Source organism: Pelophylax lessonae, assembly GCF_965119305.1.
Source record: "Pelophylax lessonae genome assembly, chromosome: 6".
Taxonomy (NCBI): Eukaryota; Metazoa; Chordata; class Amphibia; order Anura; family Ranidae; genus Pelophylax; species Pelophylax lessonae.
The window spans coordinates 40,082,647-40,099,907 of NC_138773.1; the positions used below are offsets into that span (position 1 = coordinate 40,082,647).

The window sequence follows — 17,261 nt, forward strand, 5'->3', positions numbered from 1 at the left end:
GACAAGAGGATTCTCCAGAGGGAAGCCCTCTGGATAGAACGCCTCAATGCTACACGGAGGCCAGGAATTAATGAAACTCAATCATATAGATCCTTTTTATAGAATGTGGACGTTTTGAGTGAACGTTTAACGTTCCAATCAAAATACTTGATGTATGTTTACTACGATGGAACTATACAATTGTCTACTGTATATGTGAAGGATCACCTTTCCTTTTTTCCCCCATTTTTAATTTGGGTCCTGGGGGGTGGTTTCTAACACAAAAAATCGGGTCTGTATAAATAAATCTAGATTCTAAGTAATATCAAGGATGGTCAATATGGAGATATCAGCCCCCTTTTTTTATGTGCTTATCCTCTTTGATTAACTGCATTTTTCTATGTTATGAGTTCCTCTTTATCCAGGGACTTTAGGGAGAGCTTCCACTATGTACGTCCTTCTGCAAGGTAATGACTCTTTTTTGCAAGTCATACCTAATATGTAGGGATTATTCCCTACATGTGTATTGCATTTGTATTAAATAAGTGTCACATTGCTGTCTTCTATAAATAAAGATAATTCAATATGCATCAATGATGTACATCTACATGTTATACACATACAAATTGTTTGTCCTTTATTGTACTACTTGTATGTCAATTTGTTGTATAGTGGTGGGCTATCATCTTGTTGCGATGTTCTGTTCGGAGCCTGTAGGGGTGCTGTGGGGTTGGGTCCTGATGGCTCCTGTTGTTGGTGTATGTGGGGCCAGACATGCCGCAGTGAAGCTCCGCCCCTTCTGGTCGGCACTTCCTGTGGCACCTGATCGCTGTATGCAGGCATTTCCTGCCTAGCATATTCGCTCATCCCCTTCGAAATAGTGCTTGACTGACGGCGGGACGTGAGGGCGCCCTGCCGATCGGTCTTCCATGCACGTCTGGGGGAGTGGCCGGGGCGGTGACATGATTGACGAACTGCCCGGGATCCACACCATTTAAGGGCCACTTTTACATGCCCTGGTATGGTGGTGGTTCCCCATCCGGGGAGAATTTGTGGATACATTCAGGAGCTCGGATCTGTGTAAGCCATTAGGATCATAATTTCATGCCTGCAATCTGTCTATTACTGCACCCTTTAAATGGATACAAGCCAGTTTCTTTCATTATAGCTATTTAATTTCCCTAACAGTATCTATTCTGATGGGCCTTGTACCTTGGACTCAAACTACAATATTAGCTTAATATCAGGGCTGTTGGTAAGCCGTGGTGTTCCTCTTTTTATTATCTATTATTCGCTGTTTTCAAACCTTTACCCCTTGTTTGGCGGGAGTCGTTTTGGATCCATAATCATCTTTCATTGCATGTTATAGCACTTGGGGTCTCACGATCTGGAGGTTTTTCAGTATCATCACCTCATTACCTACAGACTGCCTACCTTTGCATTTTCTCCATGATATAAATGAATCTATGCAGTATATCTGTCTATCATATATTACTTTACCAGTTTTATGATGGGCTTATATTTAGGACTTAAATAATCTCTTCCAGGGTCTTTTATTAAGGAAGGCTGTCTGTAATATATGTATGTGAGTGGTTGGAAGGCTGTCTGTAATATTTGTATGTGAGTGATGATTTCTGATCCTCTCCACCTGGCTTCATGGGGGCTATCTTGTTTGTTTAATCATCCCTGCCTATATGCTATACCACCTGATAGTCTCCCCTGTAGGGGTTTTTCAACACTATCTTTCTGTGTACATATCTTCTCCTTGATGGCTATATGCACAAGTGTCTATTTTAATCACTGGGTGTACGGCATTGTACCCGGAATCATTGATTCTAAATATATACATGTATACATGTTGTTTGCATACAGATGGCAGTCAGGCCTTCATCATTCCTCGTTATTGCCAATCCTATGCTTCTTTACTACTTACCAACTCTATGAGTCTCCTGTAATCCACAAATATCCCCCCCCCCCCCCCCCCCGTTATCCACATATGATGCTGAGGCATTTGTCTCACCCTATAATACTATACAGGTATGTGCAATTTTAGCATCTTTTTCTACTGCTTTACAAAGGTTACTGTGACATACCATATATATTAGTACGGTGTGGACCCCCACATACAACCATTGGGTGGCCGTCTCAGCCCTGGTTGCTCACTGCTTGTTTTGGGCCCTGATATGATCATGCACTAGTTGGTAGCCCATTATTGTGATGTAAATTGTTATATGTGAGTAATGTTTTATGCAGTCCTCAATTCCATGTAACTGTTCCTTCTATATTGTATTAATGAGCTTCCATATGTATTTTTGAAACATATATGTTTATTACACAGAGTATTCCAGTAAAAGCTCCAGATGAAGCTTTGAAAAAGGCGAAACATGTTGAGCAATCTAGGATGTACTAATATGAGTTTCAGGCTCTACGAGATCTTATTCTCCTACTTGAGGAGGGAAACCCTTCAGATTCTCAATATCATAGCCAGCCCATACAGATACCTACTCCATTAGAGAAACAGGCATCCTTTAAACCCAAATCTACCAATTTCCCGATTTAACTACAAATTCAAATGTGTGGGCTTTTTTGACCACCTGTATTGGTGAGATAAAGAAATGTCCTTTGACCTCCACACAGTGTAACCTATCCAAACAGCAACTCAAGACAGTTACCAGGTTGAAAAATCATGCGGACCGCATTATAAAACCATCAGATAAGGGGGGTAATTTAGTCTTAATGACTAGGGAGGGTTATGAAAAAAATGTGTTTGGACATCCTTACTAATACAGCTTGGTATAGGAAAATACCCCTCTCTGCAACAACTAAGTTTCAGGCTGATTATCTAGACTTGATTGGACAAGCACACTAATCTGGTCTTTTAGACCAAGACTGTTATAATTATCTCAATACTCAATTCCCGAGACAAGCGACCTTTTATGCTCTCCCCAAGACTCACAAGAGCTTGGTAGCCCCACCCGGTAGACCTGTCGTCTCGGGTATTGGGAGCCTAACGGAGAATGCTAGTCGCTTAGTGGACTTCTTCCTGCTGCCCCATGTGGTCAGATTGCCATCCTATGTAAAGGATACACTCGATTTCCTCAAACTGTTTGAAGATATGGTGGTTCCTCCCGACGCCTTGCTCGTGACTTTGGATGTGGAGGCTTTGTACTCTAGCATCCCTCACGAGCAGGGCGTCAGGATGATTCGCACCTTTCTATATGAGCAAGACCACCGCACGTGGCCTTTCTGTGACTTTCTTTTGAAATTACTTATGTTTATTCTTAAACACAATTGGTTCGTTTTCAATGGTTCCCACTACCTCCAGGTACAGGGCGTGGCCATGGGCACGTGCTGTGCCCCGGCCTACGCCAACCTGTACCTGGGGGGGTGGGAACGCCACATTACATCAGATGAGGCGTTGTCGCGATTCTTTTCTTACGTAGCGGTGTGGCTATGTTTTATTGATGACATTTCTTTGGTGTGGACGGGCCCAAAACAGTTGCTGGACGACTTCATCGCACAACTAAATATCAACAGTTTTAACTTGAAATTGACATATACTATTGATCAATTGCAAGTGAACTTTTTAGATTTGACAGTAATCAAACAAGAGAATGGACACCTGACTACGAACCTCTACCGTAAGGAGACTGCGGGGAATGTGATTTTGCACGCTTCCAGTGCCCATCCCCCTGCACTTATACGTAGCATTCCATACGCTCAGTACATTCGCCTATGGCGTAATTGTACCTCGGATAGGGACTTTAAAGGACAGGCGGATTTACTTTGCGAGCGTTTAAGATCTCGAGGTTACAATAAACGCATTCTGTGCAAAGCATTTAATCGAGCTTTGGCACAGAATAGAAACAACCTTTTATTTAAAACTAAACCGGTATCGGCACAATCCACAGTTAAATTTATCACCAAATACTCGAGTCATGAAAATACACTAAGAACCATTCTTGAGAAACATTGGCATCTTTTGCGCGATGACCCTATCATCAAAAAACACATCAGTGAACACCCGCAAATAGTATTCAAACGGACTACATCCTTAAGGGATCAATTAACTTCAAGTCACTATCAACCCACTAAAAATAGTAGACTATCTCCAGGAGGGACCTATAGATGCCATGAATGTGCCCTATGCCCATGGGTAGAGGAAGGGACACAGTACACACTCCCCAATGGGGAAACTCTAGTACCGAAATTCAGAGCTGATTGTAGTACCCGTGGGATAGTCTACTTGATGTATTGTACCTGCGGCACTTTCTATGTGGGTAAAACCATACGGGAATTGCACCAAAGGATTAATGATCATGTTTACGTGTCGGCGGGAGGGAAGATGATCACACCGGTCAGTAGACATTTGGATTTGTACCATAAATTTAACCAAAAAAAGGCCCGGTTTTTTTGTGTTGGAAATCATTCCTCAAGACCCCCGCGGGGGAAACTGGGACAAAAGGATTCTCCAGAGGGAAGCCCTCTGGATAGAACGCTTCAATGCTACACGGAGGCCAGGAATTAATGAAACTCAATCATATAGATCCTTTTTATAGAATGTGGACGTTTTGAGTGAACGTTTAATGTTCCAATCAAAATACTTGATGTATGTTTACTACGATGGAACTATACAATTGTCTACTGTATATGTGAAGGATCACCTTTCCTTTTTTCCCCCATTTTTAATTTGGGTCCTGGGGGGTGGTTTTTAACACAAAAAATCGGGTCTGTATAAATAAATCTGGATTCTAAGTAATATCAAGGATGGTCAATATGGAGATATCAGCCCCCTTTTTTTATGTGCTTATCCTCTTTGATTAACTGCATTTTTCTATGTTATGAGTTCCTTTTTATCCAGGGACTTTAGGGAGAGCTTCCACTATGTACGTCCTTCTGCAAGGTAATGACTCTTTTTTGCAAGTCATACCTAATATGTAGGGATTATTCCCTACATGTGTATTGCATTTGTATTAAATAAGTGTCACATTGCTGTCTTCTATAAATAAAGATAATTCAATATGCATCAATGATGTACATCTACATGTTATACACATACAAATTGTTTGTTCTTTATTGTACTACTTGTATGTCAATTTGTTGTATAGTGGTGGGCTATCATCTTGTTGCGATGTTCTGTTCGGAGCCTGTAGGGGTGCTGTGGGGTTGGGTCCTGATGGCTCCTGTTGTTGGTGTATGGGGCCAGACATGCCGCAGTGAAGCTCCGCCCCTTCTGGTTGGCACTTCCTGTGGCACCTGATCGCTGTATGCAGGCATTTCCTGCCTAGCATATTCGCTCATCCCCTTCGAAATAGTGCTTGACTGACGGCGGGACGTGAGGGCGCCCTGCCGATCGGTCTTCCATGCACGTCTGGGGGAGTGGCCTGGGCGGTGATGTGATTGACGAATCGCCCGGGATCCACACCATTTAAGGGCCACTTTTACATGCCCTGGTATGGTGGCGGTTCCCCATCCGGGGAGAATTTGTGGATACATTCAGGAGCTCGGATCTGTGTAAGCCATTAGGATCATAATTTCATGCCTGCAATCTGTCTATTACTGCACCCTTTAAATGGATACAAGCCAGTTTCTTTCATTATACCTATTTAATTTCCCTAACAGTATCTATTCTGATGGGCCTTGTACCTTGGACTCAAACTACAATATTAGCTTAATATCAGGGCTGTTGGTAAGCCGTGGTATTCCTCTTTTTATTATCAATTATTCGCTGTTTTCAAACCTTTACCCCTTGTTTGGCGGGGGTCGTTTTGGATCCATAATCACCTTTCATTGCATGTTATAGCACTTGGGGTCTCACGATGTGGAGGTTTTTCAGTATCATCACCTCATTACCTACAGACTGCCTACCTTTGCATTTTCTCCATGATATAAATGAATCTATGCAGTATATCTGTCTATCATATATTACTTTACCAGTTTGATGATGGGCTTATATTTAGGACTTAAATAATCTCTTCCAGGGTCTTGTTTAATCATCCCTGCCTATATGCTATACCACCTGATAGTCTCCCCTGTAGGGGTTTTTCAACACTATCTTTCTGTATACATATCTTCTCCTTGATGGCTATATGCATAAGTGTCTATTTTAATCACTGGGTGTACGGCATTGTACCCGGAATCATTGATTCTAAATATATACATGTATACATGTTGTTTGCATACAGATGGCAGTCAGGCCTTCATCATTCCTCGTTATTGCCAATCCTATGCTTCTTTACTACTTACCAACTCTATGAGTCTCCTGTAATCCACAAATATCCCCCCCCCCCCCCCCCCCGTTATCCACATATGATGCTGGTAAAGTAATATATGATAGACAGATATACTGCATAGATTCATTTATATCATGGAGAAAATGCAAAGGTAGGCAGTCTGTAGGTAATGAGGTGATGATACTGAAAAACCTCCACATCGTGAGACCCCATGATTATGGATCCAAAACGACCCCCGCCAAACAAGGGGTAAAGGTTTGAAAACAGCGAATAATAGATAATAAAAAGAGGAACACCACGGCTTACCAACAGCCCTGATATTAAGCTAACATTGTAGTTTGAGTCCAAGGTACAAGGCCTATCAGAATAGATACTGTTAGGGAAATTAAATAGGTATAATGAAAGAAACTGGCTTGTATCCATTTAAAGGGTGCAGTAATAGACAGATTGCAGGCATGAAATTATGATCCTAATGGCTTACACAGATCCGAGCTCCTGAATGTATCCACAAATTCTCCCCGGATGGGGAACCGCCACCATACCAGGGCATGTAAAAGTGGCCCTTAAATGGTGTGGATCCCGGGCGGTTCGTCAATGACCTCATTACCTACAGACTGCCTACCTTTGCATTTTCTCCATGATATAAATGAATCTATGCAGTATATCTGTCTATCATATATTACTTTACCAGTTTGATGATGGGCTTATATTTAGGACTTAAATAATCTCTTCCAGGGTCTTTTATTAAGACTGTTGGAAGGCTGTCTGTAATATATGTATGTGAGTGATGATTTCTGATCCTCTCCACCTGGCTTCATGGGGGCTATCTTGTTTGTTTAATCATCCCTGCCTATATGCTATACCACCTGATAGCCTCCCCTGTAGGGGTTTTTCAACACTATCTTTCTGTATACATATCTTCTCCTTGATGGCTATATGCACAAGTGTCTATTTTAATCACTGGGTGTACGGCATTGTACCCGGAATCATTGATTCTAAATATATACATGTATACATGTTGTTTGCATACAGATGGCAGTCAGGCCTTCATCATTCCTCGTTATTGCCAATCCTATGCTTCTTTACTACTTACCAACTCTATGAGTCTCCTGTAATCCACAAATTATCCACATATGATGCTGAGGCATTTGTCTCACCCTATAATACTATACAGGTATGTGCAATTTTAGCATCGTTTTCTACTGCTTTACAAAGGTTACTGTGACATACCATATATATTAGTACGGTGTGGATCCCCACATACAACCATTGGGTGGCCGTCTCAGCCCTGGTTGCTCACTGCTCGTTTTGGGCCCTGATATGATCATGCACTAGTTGGTAGCCAGGGCCAGACTGGGAATAAAAACCAGCCCTGGAAATAATTTCATACCAGCCCCATAGCATTATTATACCGGCCCAACAGCATAACGCCATTGTTTTGTTCATAAAAGGGAAAACCATGCATTTTAAAGCAAATTTAAAGAGTGTATTATAGATAAGACAGACATTAAGGCACATTGGGCTTTATTATATATATATGTATATAATAAAGAAAATTCCGGTTAAAAGTGGTGAAGGTGGTGCAATCCAGGGGGACTCCAGGGACTCTGGGAATGTGTATGTGTGTGTGTGTGGGGGGGTAATGATATAAGGGGAGCCCTTATATTAATTGCATCACTGACCCCCCCCCCCCCAGACTTGCCTGGTGGACCTCCTCTCAGGTGCACCGTGCAGGGCTCAGTTAGTCGGCACCAGCTTGGTGGCTCTGGTTTTATCCTATAGTCTCCTCTCAACAGTCCACATACGTCTGACTTCTCCTATGACCCCCATCCCAGCACCACTCCAACTCTTGATTCCTTTCCAGACTCCCCCTCAGAGACTGCAGGCATTATAAAAGACAAGAGATAGTCAGAGACAGTAGACATGATACAGGAGATGGTCAGAGACAGCAGGCATGATACAGGAGATGGTCAGAGACAGCAGAAATGATACAAGAGATGGTCAGAGACAGCAGACATGATACAGGAGATGGTCGGAGACAGCAGACATGATACAGGAGATGGTCAGAGACTGCAGACATGATACAAGAGATGGTCAGAGACTGCAGACATGATACAAGAGATGGTCAGAGACTGCAGATATGATAAAAGAGATGGTCAGAGACTGCAGACATGATAAAAGAGATGGTCAGAGACTGCAGACATGATAAAAGAGATGGTTAGAGACTGCAGACATGATACAAGAGATGGTCAGAGACTGCAGACATGATACAAGAGATCAGTGCAGCCTAATCAGTGCCCACCAAATGCAGCCTAATGTGTGCCCACCAAATGCAGCCTAATCAGTGCCCACCAAATGCAGCCGAATGTGTGCCCACCAAATGCAGCCTCATCCATGCCCATCGAATGCAGCCTAATCAGTGCCCACCAAATGCAGCCTAATTAGTGCCCACCAAATGCAGCCTCATCAGTGCCCACCAAATGCAGCTTCATCCATTCCCACCAAATGCAGCCTAATCAGTGCCACCAAATGCAGCCTAATCAGTGCCCACCAAATGCAGCCTCATCCCTGTCCACCAAATGCAGCCTCATCCGTGCCCACCAAATGCAGCCTAATCAGTGCCCACCAAATGCAGCCTAATCAGTGCCCACCAAATGCAGCCTCATCAGTGCCCACCAAACGCAGCCTCATCTGTGCACACCAAATGCAGCCTAATGCGTGCCCACCAAATGCAGTCTCATCCGTGTCCACCAAATGCAGCATCGTCCGTGCCCACCAAATGCAGCCTCACCCGTGCCCACCAAATGCAGCCTCACCCGTGCCCACCAAATGCAGCCTCATCCGTGCCCACCAAATGCAGCCTTATCCATGCCCACCAAATGCAGCCTTATCCATGCCCACCAAATGCAGCCTCATCAGTGCCCACCAAATGCAGCCTCATCCGTGCCCACCAAATGCAGCCTAATCAGTGCCCACCAAATGCAGCCTAATCAGTGCCCACCAAATGCAGCCTAATTAGTGCCCACCAAATGCAGCCTCATCAGTGCCCACCAAATGCAGCCTCATTCGTGCCCACCAAATGCAGCCTAATTAGTGCCCACCAAATGCAGCCTCATCCGTGCCCACCAAATGCAGCCTCATCCATGCCCACCAAATGCAGCCTCATCCTTGCCCACCAAATGCAGCCTCATCTGTGCCCACCAAATGCAGCCTCATCTGTGCCCACCAAATGCAGCCTAATGCGTGCCCACCAAATGCAGCCTAATGCGTGCCCACCAAATGCAGCCTCATCTGTGCCCACCAAATTCAGCCTCATCCGTGCCCACCAAATGCAGCCTCATCCATGCCCACCAAATGCAGCCTCATCCATGCCCACCAAATGCAGCCTAATCAGTGCCCACCAAATGCAGCCTAATCAGTGCCCACCAAATGCAGAGTAATCAGTGCCCACCAAATGCAGAGTAATCAGTGCCCACCAAATGTAATCAGTGCCCACCAAATGTAGAGTAATCAGTGCCCACCAAATGCAGAGTAATCATTGCCCACCAAATGTAGAGTAATCAGTGCCCACCAAATGTAGAGTAATCAGTGCCCACCAAATGCAGAGTAATCATTGCCCACCAAATGCAGAGTAATCAGTGCCCACCAAATGCAGAGTAATCAGTGCCCACCAAATGTAGAGTAATCAGTGCCCACCAAATGCAGCCGAATGTGTGCCCACCAAATGCAGCCTCATCCATGCCCATCGAATGCAGCCTAATCAGTGCCCACCAAATGCAGCCTAATTAGTGCCCACCAAATGCAGCCTCATCAGTGCCCACCAAATGCAGCTTCATCCATTCCCACCAAATGCAGCCTAATCAGTGCCACCAAATGCAGCCTAATCAGTGCCCACCAAATGCAGCCTCATCCGTGTCCACCAAATGCAGCCTCATCCGTGCCCACCAAATGCAGCCTAATCAGTGCCCACCAAATGCAGCCTAATCAGTGCCCACCAAATGCAGCCTCATCAGTGCCCACCAAACGCAGCCTCATCTGTGCACACCAAATGCAGCCTAATGCGTGCCCACCAAATGCAGTCTCATCCGTGTCCACCAAATGCAGCATCGTCCGTGCCCACCAAATGCAGCCTCACCCGTGCCCACCAAATGCAGCCTCACCCGTGCCCACCAAATGCAGCCTCATCCGTGCCCACCAAATGCAGCCTTATCCATGCCCACCAAATGCAGCCTTATCCATGCCCACCAAATGCAGCCTCATCCGTGCCCACCAAATGCAGCCTCATCCGTGCCCACCAAATGCAGCCTAATCAGTGCCCACCAAATGCAGCCTAATCAGTGCCCACCAAATGCAGCCTAATTAGTGCCCACCAAATGCAGCCTCATCAGTGCCCACCAAATGCAGCCTCATTCGTGCCCACCAAATGCAGCCTAATTAGTGCCCACCAAATGCAGCCTCATCCGTGCCCACCAAATGCAGCCTCATCCATGCCCACCAAATGCAGCCTCATCCTTGCCCACCAAATGCAGCCTCATCTGTGCCCACCAAATGCAGCCTCATCTGTGCCCACCAAATGCAGCCTAATGCGTGCCCACCAAATGCAGCCTCATCTGTGCCCACCAAATTCAGCCTCATCCGTGCCCACCAAATGCAGCCTCATCCATGCCCACCAAATGCAGCCTCATCCATGCCCACCAAATGCAGCCTAATCAGTGCCCACCAAATGCAGCCTAATCAGTGCCCACCAAATGCAGAGTAATCAGTGCCCACCAAATGCAGAGTAATCAGTGCCCACCAAATGCAGAGTAATCATTGCCCACCAAATGTAATCAGTGCCCACCAAATGTAGAGTAATCAGTGCCCACCAAATGCAGAGTAATCATTGCCCACCAAATGTAGAGTAATCAGTGCCCACCAAATGTAGAGTAATCAGTGCCCACCAAATGCAGAGTAATCATTGCCCACCAAATGCAGAGTAATCAGTGCCCACCAAATGCAGAGTAATCAGTGCCCACCAAATGTAGAGTAATCAGTGCCCACCAAATGTAGAGTAATCAGTGCCCACCAAATGCAGAGTAATCAGTGCCCACCAAATAAAGCCTACCTGTGCCTGGATCACGCACATCAGCAATCTCCTGCGGTGTCTGTCAGGGAGCTTGGATTTGAATTGCCCGGGATGCCATGCCACTGTAAGAAAGTCCCGCCTCCTAGACCAGCTCCTATGATCACGTCACACTGATTCAATTCCACAGCATTGGATCAGTGTGCCGTCTATCTCAGGAGCCGGTCTAGGGGGCGGGACTTACATTTCAGACTCAAGCCTTGTGTGTCATACACAAGGAGGGAGGGGAGGTGGAAGAAGAGGACTTTGACGCCCCTCCCCTCTGTCTCAGCTTACGGCGCGCCACGCTGCACGCACCCGCTCTTCTGTGCACCTGGCCGGCCACCCGCCCGGGATCCCTCCTGGGCACCCGCAGCTGCCCACCGCTCCTCCCCTCTGTATCAGCTCATGGCGCACCGCGCACCCGCTATTCTGTGCACCCGACCAGGCGGCCACCCGCCCGGGATCCATCCTGAGCACCGCCGCAGCTGCCCACCGCTCCTCCCCTCTGTCTCAGCTAATGGCGTGCCGTGCATCCGCTCTTCTGTGAATCCGGCCAGGCGGCCACCCGCCCGGGATCCGTCCTGGGCACCGCCGCAGCTGCCCACAGCCCAAAGCAGCCCCAGGGCAGGCAGCCTACCGGGAAATTTCCCGGTATCCCGGTAGGCCAGTCCGGCCCTGTTGGTAGCCCATTATTGTGATGTAAATTGTTATATGTGAGTAATGTTTTATGCAGTCCTCAATTCTATGTAACTGTTCCTTCTATATTGGATTAATGAGCTTCCATATGTATTTTTGAAACATATATTATGTTTATTACACAGAGTATTCCAGTAAAAGCTCCAGGTGAAGCTTTGAAAAAGGCGAAACATGTTGAGCAATCTAGAATGTACTAATATGAATGTTTGAATACGACATCAGTTGACCCGGTTGGACGGCACCTCGTGTCTTTTGGCATCCGTCGGCAGGATTCTCCTGATGTCAAGTATTTGATTACACAATTTGCAACATCAAGTATACATGCTGTATGGAATTGTTTTTCTAACACACTGCTATATATTTGTATACTGTTTTCTTGGACCTTTTTTAGGTCTTTTTATATTCAGTAGTTTTCTTTTTTCCTGATTTTATATGGATTTAACAATAAATATTTAATTTTAATGAATGTTGTGCCCAAAAATCCTTGTCTCCCAATCCTTCCTTCTCTAATAATATTTTGAGGATTTGGCACCATCTGTACATGATATATATGCTCAGATTGCTGCTATCTGAAGGCATATCTTGTCCATTAGTTCTATATATATATATATGTATATAGGCGGCCATGGCCTACCCCAACGTTTCTCAACTCCGGTCCTCAGGGCACACTAACAGGCCAGGTTTGCAAGAAAACTGAAATACATCACAGGTGATATCATTTGCTGTTCAGTGATTGCAGTATTCTAGTCTGCATCTCCACAAGGTAATACTTAAAATCTGGCCTGTTAGTGTGCCCTGAGGACCGGCACTGGCCTACCCTATGCAAGCTGCGAAGAAAGCAGAACAAAAAAGAAAGGGGGAGGGGAGAAAACAGAGATGGGTACTCCAGGGGTTTTTCAAGCTGTATCACATGGAACCTTTACAGGTCTAGAAATCAGGAAGTCAATTGAGAGGATGGTAAGTGTTCTATCCAGGGCTGCCAAATCCTTGTTTGCTTTTTCAAAAGGAGTGGCTGATATCTGTTACAGTGTTGCCATGCTGTAACTAAAAAGACATGGATGAGCGAGATTGGGGTGGAGGAACTTGACTGGCCTGCACGGAGTCCTGACCTCAACCCGATAGAACACCTTTTGGAGGAATTTAAGCGGCGACTTGTGAGCCAGGCCTTCTCGTCCAATGTCAGTGCCTGGCCTTACATATGCACTTCTGGAAGAATGATCAAACTTTTCCCATAGACACTCCTAAACCTTATGGACAGCCTTCTCAGAAGAGTTGGAGCTGTTATAGCTGCAAAGGGTGGGCCAACTCAATATTGAACCCTATGGACTAAGACTGGGATGGCATTAACTTTCATGTTTGTGTAAAGGCAGGCGTCCCAATACTTTTGGTAATATAGTATATATGGAAGTATTTTGGTTGAGCCTTTACATTTTTAGTCTGCCAGGTAACATCTGAGTATTTACGTATGACAACGTTGTTTAGTTAGTTTTTGAATAATGTCTATCATCCTGTAATAAAGTATTTTTGAGCAAGTCAAACCAATAGTATTACCTATAGTGTCTAATTTTTTGGGAGCCTCCCCAGTGTTTATTTTTATAGTTGTGTGTCTGGGTGAGGTAATCAATACCATACTGGTGGTATAGTGGACTTCATAACTTATTGGTCCTCTTTAGTAGGGTCTTGCAGATATCCCCAATTCTTTGTATTATTTTCTATTGATATGATAGTTTGCATTAACCTTTGTATATGCAAAAGAACACGGAAAATACAGCAGAATTTCCTTAATTCATGCAAAGTTTCATGCTATATAGACTTATATATACCTCAGTGTGAAGATTTGGGAGATACAGTATTAGCTTTCCTTCTTTTTGTTTTGCAGAATACCCATGGGCTCCAGCAATAGAAGAGATACAGACACCCAACGTATTCCATGACACCCCGGTCACCCTGCTGTGTCATATCACCAAGTATTTCCCAGATGTGGTCAAAGTGACCTGGCTGAGAAGAACCCGGGATGAGGAGTTATGTGAGGAGACTGATAATATGGTTACCAGTACTGTAACCCCCAGTAAAGGAGCTGATAACACATACAGCTGTACAGCCAGTCTGACCATCGTCCCTACACTTAGTGTCCACCAGGGGGCAGAATACATCTGTAGGGTGGATCACCCCTCTCTGGAGAGACCCATTGAGAGAAAAACTGGAAAACTTATTGTAAAGTGAATGTTTATATTATGTCCACAAATAATGCTTTACACTCACTGCCTGCCCTCAAAGAGCTTACAATCTAAGGTCTCTATGTCACATGCTGAGGCCAATTTAAACAGGAGGTAAATGACAGCCAGTGTGTCCTTGGTTTACCCAGAAGAAACTCAAGCAAGCACAGGGAGATGATGCAAAATCCATGCAGATAGTGTCCTGGTTGGGATTCAAACCAATTACCCCAGTGCTGCAGGACAGAAGTGCTAACCAAATAAGTCATGACTAAGGCACAACATACGTCATCAACCCATCGTGATAATAACCACTATGCTATACTTAACTACAATAAACACCAGGACACCATTTTGGAGTAAAATTGGTCGTTGCAGCCATTTAATAACAGAATAACCTAATATAACAAAACATTCCTTAAAACAGAAACAATATTAATAATACAGTAACCATAAACATAAGGTTGCCGATCTTTGGAGGCACACAGTATGAAACATCCACGTTGTATCTCCGTAACTACTTACACGGTCCCTGGCCACACCACACCAGCTCGGAGACAACCCCAACTCTCTGTTCAAACAACCAGTTAAACCACCATTAACTAGTATTCCACATGGGAGTCCATACCTTAGATAGGTCCCAAACATGATAATCACAGCAGATTTTACAATGCCTCCAAAGACCCCAACCGCCATGCCACTATAACCATAAAAAGTAGGGATCGACTGATTATCGACAAAGCCGCTATATCGAGGGCCGATATGCACTTTCCCCGATATATCGGAATCGGCCACCAAGGTGGACGATATTATGGATATTTCGGAAAGTGCTTGTACCGGAGTGATGCCTGCAGCTAGAGGCATCACCCCGGTACCGGCGTCCATAGCCGACAGTCAGCTGTCTTGTAATGACAACCGATGTGGCTGAGAAGCCCCTTGGCTGTCATTACAAGGAGCGGGAGGGGACGTCCCTCCTCCCGCCGGTCTCCGCGGCTCGACCGGGTCTCCCGCCCCACTAAGAGACCTGGGCAACCAGCCTGCATGGCCACCTAAGACCCGATCAAAGCCACATTTGGCTCTGATAGGGTCTCCGTGCAAAAACCTGGATGTGATTGCATGACATCACTTCAGGGTACTGGCCCCAGATTCAAAAAAATGACAGCATTAAAAACAGCCAAACTTGGCGTTTTGAATGCTTTTAAGTGTAGAGGATGGGTTTGGGTCTTTTAGACCCCCAGATCCCTCCACAAGAGTACCTGTCAAGTAAAAAAAAAAAAAAAAAAATGTACGAAAATATCGGCCCATATCGGCCAATACCGATATGCAATGGCCAAAATATCGGTATCGGTATCGGCAAAGAAAAAGCGATATCGGTCGATCACTAATAAAAAGGGGGATTGATCCAGTGTAGGGGGGGATGGGGGGGGGGCTGGGAACTTTCTTCTTCAACGTTCTTCCTCCAATGCCTGAACTTTGCAATCCCGCCTTGAATACCCCTTGGAGTCCCTCCTTCCACCATGTACCCTCCCATCACTGTACGTGTACCTTCCTATCTTCGTATTTTAAAATTAACCCTCTCTATCCCTGATTCCCCTGTTTTTCCAGTCATGTTGACCCCTTTGCTATTTTTTTTTTGCTTCGGGCTTCTCTTTTTTTTTGTATTTGCAGACAAAACAGGATAAATATGCATGTATAGCAGAGATGTACTGAATATGTTTTTTTTATGATTTTAGCCAAACATTAATTTACTGGTAGAAGAAGAAGCCCATACCTGAATAAAGAGAGTACGCCTATCATTTTTTTAAACTCCTTCGGCAGATTCTTTAACAGAAACACCCCCACCTCTAGCAGTTGTAACTAGTCAAGAAAAGTATTACACATGAACCTCCTCTTACATGCCAGTCTGTGACTTGATGATGTGCCAGAAGAAGGAGTGCTGGATCAAATTCATAAAGGGCCCAAAACAGTTTTAATGTTTAACAAGATGGCCAATGTGTGTTGGGGGCAAAACACAGAGAAAAGATACCTTCGTGTATCTAGAAGTTTATCTGTAGACAAGAACTGAACCTAGTTGCTCTTCCCCACCTTGGGTCTTTATGCCCCATGTTGGCATGGTGTCCACCGTCGCATTTGTAGTGGCAAAGCAAAGCAAGACTGGCCACAATAGGGATTACTTTGACGCAGTTGGCCAGCTGAAGCATGTATTTCAATATATGTAAACCTCAAAATCCCTGTTTTTCATTGCATAGTTTGCTGGAAAGAGTGCATAGCTGTGTGCAGAGGGTCCATCCAGAATTTGAGGGGGCAAAACACGTTCCCCCCTTTATCGGGCTACAAGACAAACACAAATACAAAGATCTAAAACTATCAAACTAGGAACACTGTGAATCAAAAAACTCTGGGATCAATATCCACTTAGAAGTAGTGGCATAATAGTCTAATCTCTTGGTGCCCAACATGCAGCTTGCCAGCCCTCTGCATGCAGCCCATGAGCTACTGGGCACCAGTTAGGCAGCAGAGTAGCAGCTGGATGCCAAGCACTGAAACGATGTCTGCATTCTGGCACCTGGCAGTGAAAGAAAGCCTGTACTGTGTGGTGGAGTTATCGCTACCCCAAAGTACAAGTAAGGTTCTTTTCTGGTGCAAGAGAGAGCAGTGTGGGAGCGTGTGATAAGGTAATGACCACTAATGGAGGTTTAACTCACTGCCACTGACCACAAATGCAGGGGGTTGGGGCTTAACTCACTGCCAATGAATACCAATGTGGGAGAAATAACTCATAGCCACTAACCACCAATGCAGGGGGTTGGGGGTTTAACTCATTGCCAATGAATACCAATGTGGGGGAAATAACTCATCATAGCCACTGACCACCAATGCAGGGGGTTGGGGTTTAACTCATTGCCAATGAATACCAATGTGGGGGAAATTACTCATAGCCACTGACCACCAATGCAGGGGGTTAACTCACCCAATGACCACCAATGTGAGGAAATTAACTCACTGCCACTGACCACCAATGCAGGGGGTTAACTC

General features: G+C 45.1%; 1 protein-coding gene across 1 annotated transcript in view; it reads left to right on the plus strand.

Annotated features, from left to right (window-relative positions):
* Positions 1-14,406, plus strand: part of LOC309559152 (uncharacterized protein) — a 51,902-nt gene extending 37,496 nt beyond the window's left edge. Inside the window, exon 7 of the mRNA XM_082262298.1 lies at positions 13,892-14,406. Within this exon, the coding sequence (XP_082118424.1) occupies positions 13,892-14,235 (344 nt within the window). The 3' untranslated portion in view covers positions 14,236-14,406. The remainder of the gene's footprint in view (positions 1-13,891) is intronic.
* Positions 14,407-17,261: the final 2,855 nt, after the last annotated feature.